General features: G+C 28.1%; 1 protein-coding gene across 1 annotated transcript in view; it reads right to left on the bottom strand.

Annotated features, from left to right (window-relative positions):
* The window catches only part of LOC113386912 (acetylcholinesterase), a 68464-nt gene extending 60855 nt beyond the window's left edge, over positions 1-7609 (bottom strand). Inside the window, exon 1 of the mRNA XM_026624669.1 lies at positions 6996-7609. Within this exon, the coding sequence (XP_026480454.1) occupies positions 6996-7286 (291 nt within the window). The 5' untranslated portion in view covers positions 7287-7609. The remainder of the gene's footprint in view (positions 1-6995) is intronic.
* Between the last annotated feature and the right edge of the window lie 6729 nt (positions 7610-14338).

Genomic DNA, 14338 nt, shown 5'->3' with positions numbered 1-14338 from the left:
TCAAACAGAAAAGGTATGACAGAATCGATCATAAATATCTTGAAACAATATTAGAAATAATATTTATTGCACATAGTTTGAAAATTATAGGCTTTTAAGGTTAATGTAACGATTTTTTGATGATTGTAGTTAATTTTCATTATTTTTGTTCATTTGAACTTTGGATCCATAAGCCTGAATATCAATATATTGATAATTATTCCAAATTTTCTAAAATTAAAAATGCTTGGCTAATTAGGATTTTAACATTTTCAATATTAACTTTGTAAAGTCTTTCTTTTAAAAAAATGTACTAAAGTGTATTGGCAAATTGCATCAAGTGTTTAGGCGTTTAATCAAAACTTTTGATTGAAAAAATACTAAAAAATATCATATTTAAAACAACCGAGTAAAAAATAAAAACCTAAAAATTACATGAAAAAGTTTTTATATAGTAATTAAGATTCATGCAAACAATAATCGTATTATTGTCAAGTTTTTATTTTTTTACTCGAATTTTCATAATATGTTTATTAAATTTTTACTCGATTTTTTTTATTAAAAACCGATCATAAGTATCTCAAAAATAGTACTTGCATACTTTGTATAAATTACAATAATTTAACATAAATTTTATTCTAATATTTTTGATTATATATGCAAAGGAAAAATTTCACTAATAATATACAATAGCAATACGATACTACACAAATTACAATCAATTTGTAGTAAAATTGTTACTTAAAAACAACTTTGTGAAATGTTACAGGATTTTTAAGACTAATTAAAAAAATATGATCAAACTTGATTAAATAGATAGATTCATTGTTTCTCAAAAAATTAAAAATCCAAAATTGAAAATTCAAAAATTTAGCTGAATTGATATAAAGTTTCAAGTCTAGATTTGACTCATCTTTAGTGCAAAATTAATAAAATACAAACAAATTATTATTTTTTTGTTAAAAATATATACTCGTATGTTTGAAATAAAATGCTTACAAATAATTTTCAAAGGTTGAATTCAATATCAAGTTAAAGAGTTTGAATTGTTTGATCAGCGGAAAGAAAATATAATAGGCTTATGGAAATCGTTTGACACAGACAGATAATAGCCAAAATAATATTTTCAAATATTTGTTTTAGTAACTAAATAACTTTCCATAAACAAAATTTCAGAAGAAGCAAAAAAACAGCTGAAGTTATATCATTTGGCAAATTTTTAGAAAATTCTGTTCAATTTCACCAAATAGAAAAATTATGTGTGTGTATGTATATCTGTTTAGATATTTATTATATAATTCATTCTTTTTAACTGTATGTTTATGTATTGAAACATTTAAATTGTTTAATGATGTTATTCATCTAATAATAAAAAAAGAACAAAACAACAATTTGCATTGAAGCACTATTATACAAATATACAATGCTAGTTTAATTGAATTATCTACAAACAATTAAACATAAATCATTAAGGATTCTTTTGTTCCATTCTAATTTCATTAACATTTATATTCCATTATTTTTCATATTTTGTGAAATATATATTTATATTGATATATATATATATATGTGTGTGTGTATATGTATGTATATACATCTTTCAATATATATTTTCGTGTCAAAAGCTCACAATATGAGTACCTACGAGTATGATAAAATCAATAATTTTTTGCTTCGTTTCAAATGCATTCCCATCAATTATTCAAACTTACTCCCTAATATGATATAAACTGGATATCATCATCAGAGAGCTGATAGAAAAAATACTAGACTATTATCCATTCCTATTTTACTTGGCTAATTTTGATTTATTACATCCATTTTCAATTTTTATATTGGAATATAAAAATTGGACTACTTAGATAATATGCATATTCAAATGTTTGGATGCTTTGAAATGTTGAGATATTCAAATAATATTAACATTTGTAAAAGAAATAAAAATTACAGGAAATTATTAACAAAATCTGTTGAAACAAAAATGTAGAGGCATACAAATATTGATAGCAGTAAATTTACAAAAAATAAAATTTAAAAAATATAGAATACCAAATATTAAAAATCAAAAACCTAAAATTCAAAAACTTGATTAAAATTAAAATTATTGCAAGACAAATGAAAAATAAGATATCTGAAAAGCTAAAGAAACCAAAGTACTGATAACAAATAACTGAACATAAAATATTAGACAAAATTTGAAAGCTCACAAAATAGTGTACAGCAAAATTCTTTAATTTGTATAAATAAAAATATTAAGGTTTTTAATAACTTTTTAACAATTATAAATTATCTCTTCTCCAAGTATCAAATTGCAATTCTGTAAGTCATTAATCCACATGTTGGGAAACACTGGTTTTCAAAATTCCCCAAAAAATATAAATTTGTTAAATAATTTTTATTCAAATATGACATTCTTAATGTTTTGAGTAAATTTGTCATAAGCTCTTTTTCGTTTGTTTATAAATAAATAATTTGTACATATCAAAAATACTATACACGAAAATTAAGTTTATTTACGACAATGTTGTATTTTTGGTTGAATATTATAAATTATTAATATATATATATATATATAATGTAACGAAATAGTCGTTTAGGCGTAAATTCAATTATTAAAAGTAAAACAATGTCACGTTTAAAACAAATAATTTTTACTGTTATATTTTTTCACATTATACGAGTTCTTTTTGATGAGTTCTTTAACTTGTATTGTGTCTCGATATATATTAAAAAGTATGCATATTTAATATAAACATTACATAACTTGATATTTTAGATTTTCAGGCTTTCTGTCAAATAATAATATTCGTTAAATAATTGCAATAATATTTCATTTTATACTAATCAATAACAAAAATTATGGTCGAAGATAGTAAAAGTTGAGATTTTAAATTAAAAAAAAAACAAATATATAAAAGATAAAATTATAAATTCAAGAACCAAAAATTATTTATCAAATTATTTGCTATCAAATCTAACCTTTCCTTGTGTTCACAAATTACAAAAAAGTAAATATTATTATTGAAGTAAAACTTCTTTAGGCGCGATATGGGTGTAAAAATTTCTTTAGGCTACACGGGTGTAAATCCGTACAAATGCAACGAAAACGCCAACGTGAAGTTGAACACTACGACGCCGTAAGCGCTGATGTCGCGAGTATCCACTCCCGTCATGTCATGCGTAAGTCGAGCGCTAAACCCTATATGAATTTGCATTAATTGAATCACATTTTTTATGTTATGTCCTCATGGAATAAGACTTTTCTTAGAGAATAAATGTGTCATGGAATATAATAAATTTATACTGAATCTCGTTGAAGACAAAATAATATCTACTGCCACGGATATTTATGTAGGTTGCCATGCGACAGATCAACAATCATACATTCGTCAGCAGTTTCACAAAAATCGGTTATGAAATAATTTTAGTTCTGAATAATTTTAGTTCTGAATAAATTTTACATAATAACAACTAATATTGATGTAAGTGATGGCTTAGCTAATGGTTGTGTAGGAAAATTAGTGTACATAGAACGTGGCGATAATGATGAACTTCTAGGTTTATGGTTTGAATTTCCTGGTAAGATAGGTAACAAAATTAGGAAGAAAGCTGCACATCATATTCAAACTCTTAATATCAGTAGGACAGCTGTGCCGATTCTCAGGAGATCTTTATCTATTCCAATGAATAGAAATAAAACCATATTTGCCAAAAGAAATCATTTTCCTTTAGTGTCTGCTTGTGCACTCACAATACACAAATCACAAGGTGGTACTTTTGATGAAATTGTATATGAATTCAATAAAACACATAATCAGCAGCTTCTATATGTTGCATTATCACGAGTTACCAGCATTAATGGATTGTTCATCATTTCTAAAACAACGACAAAAAAATTTATAATGGAAGAAAACGGCCAGCAGGATTAATGAACTTAAAAACTGAATTCCAAAGACTTTCAACTTGTAGATTAATAACACAAGAAGAAAAATTGAGTGAGATAATAAGTTTGAACGACATTTCATTGTTTTCCTTTAACTGCCAAAGTTTACGAGCTCATTTGCCTGATCTGCAAGATAAAGTGCTACAACGTTGTACGTTTTTGTTATTTTCGGAAACTTGGATTAATAATGAAGAACGAATTGATATTCAGAACTATTACTGCGTTTCTCAATACAAACGATCAAACTCAAGAGCAGGTGGTGTAGCTGTCTAATGTCTATCATTCATGTTCAGATACTCTTCATAATGCGACTCTTATGCAGTTTCTTGCGCCAACGATATTACTGGATATTCCTAATGAAATTACACAAGTAGGTGATATTACACACACAGAATCAAACATTAATTATAGTCGTCCTTTAAATTTCTCCCAATAAAAACATATCAAATATTATTGAATTTCTTCATCAGCAGTTACTTCATTTTTCTAATGAGGGTGCAAAACTTTTAAACACTAATCACAACGAGATACCATTAATTCTTGCTGGAGATTTCAATGTCAATTTTCGTTCAGAAGAATCTCAACCATTAATCGATTTTTTAAATAATAAATTTAATTTAACAATGAATAATTCTCCATTTGAATCAACCACAAGATATGGCACGACTATTGATGCAGTTTTCTCCAGAAATGTACATAGTTTACAAAGCAAAATTTATGTCTCTCATTTCACCTATTATATCATATATGAAATATGATAGCAATTAATCTATCGTTGTTGTTTTAAACTGTGTTATTGATGTTATGTGATTATTAATAAATGATTTTTAAAATTCAAATATGATGTTTTTTTATTTTTATCTTAATTGCCTACTCATACAATATTAAAAGTTTTACTTCAATCGCGTGTGATCCTTACGCGCACTCTTTTTTTAATAAATGGTGCTCAACTGTTTAATTGTTATTAGTTAGGTTTCTTTGAGTTATGGTTCTTTCTATCATATTTACCATCTTTTTATATTTTTTTAGTAATTTCCAAAATATCTCAACTACAAAATACTAAAATATCAAAATTTACATAAAGCCTGAATCTCTCAAAACGTTAAAATGTCTAAAATGTTACTCCAGAATCTCCAAACAATTCATAAACAATAAAAAAAATTAAAATATCTAAAAAATTCAAAATATCTAAAAATTGTAAAATGATAAAAAAATCCAATAAATCTAAAAATTCGAGTAATTTAAAATTTGCAAATTGTTTAAACAAATACAAATATTCATAGAAATCAATCTACAAAAGATTGAAACTGATTTGTTTCAATAGAATTTGTAAATAAAGTAAATAAGCAATTTCAAATTCTACCAAATTTAACAGCAGAAATTTGTAAGAATTAAATCAAAGAACCAAAAATAGTAATAAATCGATTATAAAATTTTTTGTTTAAATTTAAATTCATTATGACTTAATTGCCGATCAAAATAATGTGGTTTAAAGTAATAATTCATAAATAGGTTTATAATTTTAATATTATTCAAGTAAGAAGATACCTAACATCAAATTCCAAGAAATCCGAAATAAATACCAAAATTAGATTAAGTTCGGTTTGAGAACTCCAAGAACAAACAAACATGTCAAAATTTCCGTCTACCGTTTTTTAATAGAATTTTTTTTAATTCAATCAACGGCAATTTAAAAAAATTAGGAACATGTATTAATGACAAGAAAAATTTAGATGCATAAAAATACCACAATTAAATTTTGGCATCGTCAAAAGTGAAGACATCCAAAATATGCATAATTTTGAGCAATCGAAATACCAGAAATACAATTTGGCATCACCTATAAAATGTAAATGCCAGACATAATTAATTTTGCAAATAATGATTGCAAAGATAATTGTGATTGCTTTATCAAAGTCAGAAACCAGGCTATTTAGAAACATTAAATAATGAAAATATCAAATTAACATAATAAAATATTGGCTTCACTAACATCGAACAACTACAGGATCGACTTCAGACACCACTAATTTTAGCAAAAGCAAAGGAAACTAGCTGTAAGTGGAATTCTGTCTTAAAGCAATTAAGGCATCGTGCCTTAAGGCAAATTGCTGAAACTTTCCGTACCAAACATTATTATTTTTTTAAAAGCGATTAACATTTTTGAAAAAAATTTACTTCGAAGAAATTAGATTTTTGAGAAACAAAAAAAATGTTTGAAAAAAAAGTTTTCTTTATTTCGGCATAGTTTGGAAATTCTGAACTTTTTTTCAAAGATATCGTACTGCTTTCAGTGGATAGAGACAAAATGTCAAAGCGCGTAAGCGCCGCGTCGCCGTCTAACGGATAAACATTGGTACGGAACCCAAAGGAATGTAAACAAAATTCATACTTATTGTAAAAATTTCTATAAAATATCTGATAATTTGATGTGCATATGTCTAATGATCATTTTTGACCGCCAAATGGCTTTTTGTTTTTCTTTTTTCATTAGAGCTTCGAAACCGCTAGACCTGCCTTCATGAAAATTTGATCAGTTCTTCATTTTGTCAATACAAGTAAAATGTTTTTTGAGTTTTTAAAATCGGACGCACCGTCCTTAAAAACCATGTTACTGTTTTTGGCACTTTTTGCCCCGTATCTTCGGAACGGCTAGACCTGCCTACACTAAAAACTAATCGGCACGTTTCCTTACCAATACAAATCGAATGTTGATTTAAATTCTTGCTATTTTAATCAATTGATCGGTGTTTTCGAAATCGTCCACGAAAATTTGTATCCGAACACACACACACGCACACACAAACACACATACATCCATTTTTTCTAAGGTATGCCAAAATATTCAGAAACCTTTGAAACGTCGAGAAATGCAAAAATTTTCATTTTCGATTTTTTTGCGATTACTATAACTTACCCTACGGGAAGTTAAAAAACATATGTATCAAAATATCATCAAAACAAATTGACATCACTAAAACCTAACAACTACAAGACCGACTTCAGTCACCACTAAAGTTAGCAATATCAAAACAAAAAAAAACACATAACAAATAAATCCTTTACCCCCCACCTGAAAATATTCATATCTCTCCTGGACGCAACAATTAGGAGGATGTGTGGCATCCAGAACCCCATGCCAAGGTTCTGCAGGAACCGGTTTTCTAAACCTCAAAGGACCAACCGGCGGTTTGGCATATGGTATACCGGTAAACACGTGTACCTCACGTCCCAGGACGATCCTTGCACGACCCCGGATCAACCCGGAAGTAGTGGTTACAGTTAAGGGATCCTGATGGGACCCATCGACTCTGGTCGAAATCGAGAGCAAGGAGAAGACTAAGATGGATGTTAGATGGTACATGATGAAAGATTAGGACATGAATTGGCAATTATTTGTTTTGATTAGGGCATGAAGGAAGGTGTAGTTGTTGGTAAGTTGGTAAGTTCACATCACACTAGAATCAAGTCACTAGAATCACGAGATGGTAATAGATTGTCACTTAGTCCACAGCGTCCAGCACTGTCAACACTTTTTTGTCAAATCCACGCACTTCAATACAAGTCACAAATTCACCAAATTCACCAACACTTCACTACAAACGTTTACACAAAATATTATAAACAATATGTCATTTACTATTTACTATTTAGGAGCGTCCTTCTCCGTCCGTGGTCGGTTTGTATCTGAGTCTCCGGGTCGAATAGGATATGTCGAAACTCGGCTAAGAGTGTGTTGGTTAAACGACAAAGTGTGCTTTATTGGTGTGTGGGTAAGTGTGGTTATGTGTGTATATGTGTGGTTATGTGTGTACAAGTGTATAAGTGTGTATGTGTGTACACGTCTATAGTTTAGACACCCGAATTCGTGTTGGGTTGGGTAGGGTTGAGAACGAATTTGGACAGGGTGTGGAGTGATGATGGTAACCGAAATATTATGAAAAATTTAATTTTTGTTGAAGTCTCTTTTTTATTATATTATAATTTTTTTACAAGTCTCTTCTCTATTATATTTGGTTTTCTTTTTACTGAAAATAATATAGGTGATTTATTTATACTGAATGTACATCTAAATGGTTCTGAAAAATTCTAACTAATTCAGTGGGTGTGAAATTTCCAATGTTTTTAATATTTCCAAGGATTCTATGGTAATAATTTAAAAATTCTAACAAGTTTAAGAATTTTAACAAGTATAAAAGTTCTTGCATTCTAACAAGTTTCAAAATCCAAAAATAAAATTCCAAAAGGTTTAAGAGTTTTAATATATTTCAAACTGAGCATAAATATACAAAATATATTAAAATATCCAAGGAGTTTATAAATTATAATAAAAATTTAGAGGTCATAATCCAAGAAGTCCCATTTTTTCAGAGTATAAAAAGATTTATGAAAAGAAAGTACAAGAATGACAAGTTCCAAAAAGTATAAAAAATTAAATAATAAATACTCAAAGATTTCAAAAGTGATTGAAATTCCTATATATTTCAACTTTTTAAGAATGGATTAAAATAAATATCTAAAATAATAATTTCAAGAAATTTTACATAATTAAAATAAGTTCCAATAGTAGTAAAAAGTCTAAAAGTTAAAATTTAATTAAAAGATTCTGAAAAAATTAGAGATTGCAAAAATTCTACAAAATTATTCAAAACCAGAAAGGTTAGAAAAATTTTAACAAGGTTGTAAAAATATGTATAAATTGCAAAAAAATTGAGGACTCCAGAAATCTAAAGATCTCAAAGTATGCGAATAAAATAAAAAAAGTTTATGAGATCAAAAATATGAAAAAAAATCTATATAGGCTATAAATGAAAAAATATCTAAAATTTAGAAAATATCTGTAAATAACAGAATATCTAATAATGACAAAATGTCTAAAAAATTGGAAAATGTATAAAAAATTGGAAAATGTCTAAGCAATTGGAAAATGTCTAAATAATTGTAAAATGTCTAAACCATTGGAAAATATCTAAACCATTGGAAAATATCTAAACCATTGGAAAATGTCTAAAAATCAAAAAATGTCTAAAAAAATTGGCAAATGTCTAAAAAAATGGAAAATGTCTAAAAAATTGGAAAATGTCTAAATATGACAAAATGCCTAAAAACGACAAAAAGCCTAATAATTACTAAAAATCTACAAATCCTATTTCTAGGTCTACAAAATTTAAATTTAAGAATTCTAAAAACTCTATAAATATAAAAATGTGCAAAATTCCGAAAAAGACTCCAAATTGCAAAAAGCCTAAAATTTATAAAGAGCCTAAAAACTTAGAATGACAAAAAAACTTTAAAAGAATTTGAAGAATCTAAATACCCCAAAAATCTAAAATTTCATGAGACTTATTAAATAAAAACTCTTGAAATTCAAAATAAATGTGATTTCAAAAAGTTCATAAATCTAACTCTTGCAAGTCTAAAAAGTAAAAAAATAAAATAAAAAAAGCTCAATAAATTTCAAAAAAGCTCCAAACTCAAAGTTTTAAAATCTTATCAAGTCTCATGAAAACTTGAAGAAGTCTGAAAACTCAAAAAGGTCTAAAAACTCGAAAAAATGTGAACACTCGAAAAATGCTGAAAACTCGAAAAAGCCTGAAAACTCGAAAAAGTCTAAAAACTTGAAAATGTCTAAAAGTCTAAAGAGGTCTAAGAACTCAAAAGCTCTAAAATCCCAAAAAACTCAAAAAAGTCTAAAAAGTCCATAAACTCAAAAGAACTCTAAAAAGTCGAAATAGTCTATAAACTCCAAAATGGCTAAATGCCCAAAAATGGCTTGAATTTATAAAAATTTCAAGGTTCCAAAAAGTTTTATATTATAATAATAAAAGTTTTAAAATACCTAAAGTTTAAAATTAGCTAAAAGTTTTTAATTTAAATTTGTTAAAATATCTAAAAATACAAAAAAATTGAAAAGTATAAAATTTCGAAAGGGTCTAAAGAGTTCAAAAGGTTAAATATTGCAAAAATCTAGAGATTGCAGATGAACTCAAATTTTTATGATAAAAATAAGGGTAAAATTTCTGAAGGTAAATCCTAATCTTAATAGCAAAAATCTAAAAATTCCAGAAGCTTTAGGAAATTCTAAAAGGTTCTCAAAAATTCCAATAAATAATGCCTTAAAAAGTTTTAGAAAACTTGAGAAGTTTACAACTTTGATAAATATATTGAAAATTTCAAGTGTGTACTCCAAATCAACACAATTATTCAAGTACATAGATTTTATACCATCGAATTTTTTGCAACTATTCTCTATATTTTATTTAAAGCTTTTGTGATCAAAATAATGACAAAACGTCTGAAGATAGCAAAAGATCTAAAAATTCAGAGAAATTCCAAAAAACATTATTAAAAAGTCTCAAATAACTTAGGAACTATGACAAGGATTCTTAAAATTGCAAGTATGTCTTCAAAAAATCTTCACAATTTATCAAGTTTGTCGAGTCTCTATTATTAAAATTTTCAGTTTTCTGTTCTATATTTTATTCCAAACTTTTGTAAACAAAATAACGTGTATATAAAACGTCTGAAGATATCAAAAAATATGAAAATTTAAAGAACTTTAGGAAACTTTAAAAATTGTCAAGAAGTACCAAGAAATCATGATAAATTAGTTTTAAAAAACCTAAAACTTTGACAAGAATATTTAAATTTGCAAATATGACTTCAAAAAATCTACACAATTTTTCAAGTTCGTCGATTCTATACCATTGTGTGTAATTTCCTTAACAATTTTATTCAAAACTTTCAAATATTATAAAAAATCATTTTCCCACTTGTAACGTTACATCGATTCCAAACCCTGATAACAACCCTCGCCCCGTCCCCCGATCCTCACCAACCCTCGCCAAAGCCTCCTCACCAGGTTTATACACCGTTGGCCTTGAACAGACTGCGCAAACTCCTCCGTTCCTTCGTATCTTTCTCATCTACAATAATACTACGAACACAGGCAACCTTTTGCCAGCGTACCTCTTACTACTACTACTACTACTACCAATACTACCAATACTAATACTACCAATACTACCACTGCCAACGTCGAAGACTTTGGGGTAAGGTGAGATAAAGTGAGATAAAGCCAGCCATCAGCCAGCCAGCGTGGAAGGTGAGAATGTATAACTCTGGTAAGGTAAAGTAAGGTAAGTGGTGTATGTATGTGTTTGTGTGTATGTATGTGTGTATGTATGTGTATGTATGTCGATGTACGTATGTACGAATTCCTTTACATTATTTACCGATGAGCGGTGGAGAATGGATGGAGTACAAATATGGTGAACGTGCACAGCACCAGATCTTTGGATGTAGTTATTGTATAGTTGATGTCGAGCATTGAAATATTAATATGTGAAATAATGTAACGCTGAATTGCCTGTTTGAGCAAGGATCAGAGATGTGGACTCTGGGGAAAGGCAGTTGGTTGTAGACGAAGAAGTTGTACTTGGTTTGAAATGTGGACTCAGGCAAAAGGTTGTCAATAGACACAGAGATACAGATATGTTTTTTTGTCAAAAAGTTTCTTTACAATTCACAGTATATATGTAAAATTGCACACAGATACTTTTTCGTAAATTTTAATTGTTAGAGCAAGAACATGCATCAGCTTATTTGTTCAGCTTGGTGTCAAGCAGTAGTAATATCAAATTTTTACTAATGTTGTACTATAGTATTACCTTCTAAAATGTCGCACTTCTGAAAATCTCAATATCAAAGTAGTAAATTAGAGTATTCAATATTTTAACTCATGGTAATAAATATTGAAGCAAGAGTCGACACACTGTATGTCATCTATAAGATACGCTATATCTAAAAAGTTAAATAGCAAAATAGTAAATTAGAATTCTCATTAGTTTACCTTGGAGTAATAAAAATTGAACAAAAAGTCGGCACACTGAATGTCTTTTTTAAGTGACACTAGTATTCACTTTATAGAATAGGACAATAGAATGTTTATTAGTTTAAATAATTTAGTTAAGTTGATACATTAGATGTCCTCTATAAGCGACACAAGCGTTCACTTCTAAAAAGTAACTAGAATTTTTAATTAGACTTCTTAACAGCATAACTCAGGGTGATAAACAAAGAAGTAAAGTCGACACACTAGATGTCGTCTATAAGCGACACTAGTATTCACTTGTGAAAAAAATCACTTCTAAAGAGCTAAAAACCAGACTGGGACATTAGAATTCTCATTAGTTTAACTAAATAAATATTGATATAAATACTATCAAAAGTCCACACACTAGATATCGTCTATAAGCTACACTAGTATTTGCTTCTAAACGGCAAAAAAACAACAGAAGATTAAATTAGAATTTTCACTAGTTTAACTCAGCGTGATAAATATTGAAGCACACCGCATGTCAACTATAAGTGACGCTATTATTCACTTATAAAAAAAAAATTCTTCTTAAAATATCAAAATAGTAAATAAGAATTCTCATTAGTTTGTTTCAGAGTGATAAAAATTTAACCAAAAGACACATTGGATGTCATCTATAGGCGACACTGATATTTATTTGTAAAAAAATCAATTATAAAAAGCTAAAAACCAGAATAGTAAATTAGATTTTTTTGTCAGCTTGACACAGAGTGATAAATATGAAAGCAAAAGTTGACACACTGGATGTCATCTATAAGCGTCTAGTATTTATTTGTAAAAGAAATTTACTACTAAAAAGCTAAAAACCAGAGTCTTATTCTGGTTAATAAGTTAATAAGAATTCTCATTAAAAGTCGATACACTAGATGTCGTATATAAGCGACACTATTATTACCTTCTAAAAAGCAAAAAAACTAAAATAATAAATTAAAATTCTCAAATAATAATAAATATCAAAGCAAAGTCGACACACTGGATGACGTCTATAAGTGACATTTGTATTTATTTGTAAAAAAATCACTTTTGAGGAACTAAAGACCAAAATAAGATATGAGAATTCTAATAGATTTGTCTCATTGTCAGTTTAATAAATATTAAAATAATAATAAATAAAATATCACTTCTGAAGAGCTGAAAACTATAATAGGGCATAAAAATGCTCATTAGTTTAATTAAATGTTGACAAAATATTATATCAAGAGTCGACAGATTAGATGTCTGTAAGCGACACTATTATTCGTTTCTAAAAAGAAAAAAACATAATAGTTATTTAAAATATACCAGAATAGTAAATAAACGGTCTATTAGTTGGACTTAGAGTATTAAATACCCGAGTGAGGTCGACACACTTACGTCACCTATAAGCGACACTAGTTTTTACTTGTAAAAAATTCACTTTTGAAGAGCCAAAACCCAGAATGCAAATCAGAATTTTGATTAGTTTAACTCAGAGTGATAATTAAAGAAGTAAAAGTCGATACACTGGGTGTCGCCTAAAAGCGACACTCGTACACACAGGTCATCACGTGAATGTCACCCATCAAGTGGAAATTTCTGAAATACTGAAATTCATAGTATTACGACATGCAGTTTAATTATAAAAATTCAGTAAATTTTGGAAAATGAACCGTACGCTTAGGACATACACGCGTATGTCCTAAAAGCATACAATTATTTTTAAAATCGAATCTTTAACCCTGTCCAATAAATACCATTCTATTGAATATTCAAAATAGAATTATATTTCTCCGCCAGACAAAATAAATTTATTGGTTTCGTGATCCGTCTGCTTGCAAGTCTGTTAGGAATTCATTGCATTTTGCAGTTTGCAGATTGCAGACGACTGACATTTGTTTTAATGCAATCTATATGCAAATGCTAAAACAATGCATTTCAGAATTTTGTGCGAAATAATTGAAACTGCTGTAATTACATTCATGGAGAAATAAAGTTTGATTTTATTTTGTGTCTGGGAAATTCTGACCTAGGAAAAAAAGCTTTAGCATCTAGATCAGCATGTGATTGAAGTAGGTGTATGTAGTAAAAAAATAGTTTTTTTTTCAATTCTAGACTAGAATTCTCCCTTATGTCATCTAATGATATTGTTAGGATTGTCCTCGTCGCAATGCAATAATTTGATGTTCATGACAACCTATATTTCTACTAGGTTACAACACTAGGGTTTATACAAAAACCGACATTTCAGAAAACCGGTTTTCAAATTTTCGTTTTACTAAAAAACCGGTTTTAACCGGTTTTTGTATTTTATATAGAAAATAAATTTTTGCTCGAATATTCTGTAGTTCAGGGCTTCTTAAACTCTTTTATATAGCGACCCCCTTCAAGTTTAGGAAATTTTAAACGACCCCCTCCTCCAAATAATAAAATATATATTAACTGTTATCGCACTATTTTACAATGTATATTAGGTTGTCAAATATCTCCCTTCCGCTTTTTTGCTCTTGGTTTATAATACAAAAAGGCGGAAGGGAGATATTTGACAACCTTATATAAAATAAGGATTAAAGAATATGTAC

Source organism: Ctenocephalides felis, unplaced genomic scaffold, assembly GCF_003426905.1.
Source record: "Ctenocephalides felis isolate EL2017-DRISC unplaced genomic scaffold, ASM342690v1 CF-g0.4_SCAFFOLD_03571, whole genome shotgun sequence".
Taxonomy (NCBI): Eukaryota; Metazoa; Arthropoda; class Insecta; order Siphonaptera; family Pulicidae; genus Ctenocephalides; species Ctenocephalides felis.
This window is presented reverse-complemented; position numbering and strand designations above follow the sequence as displayed.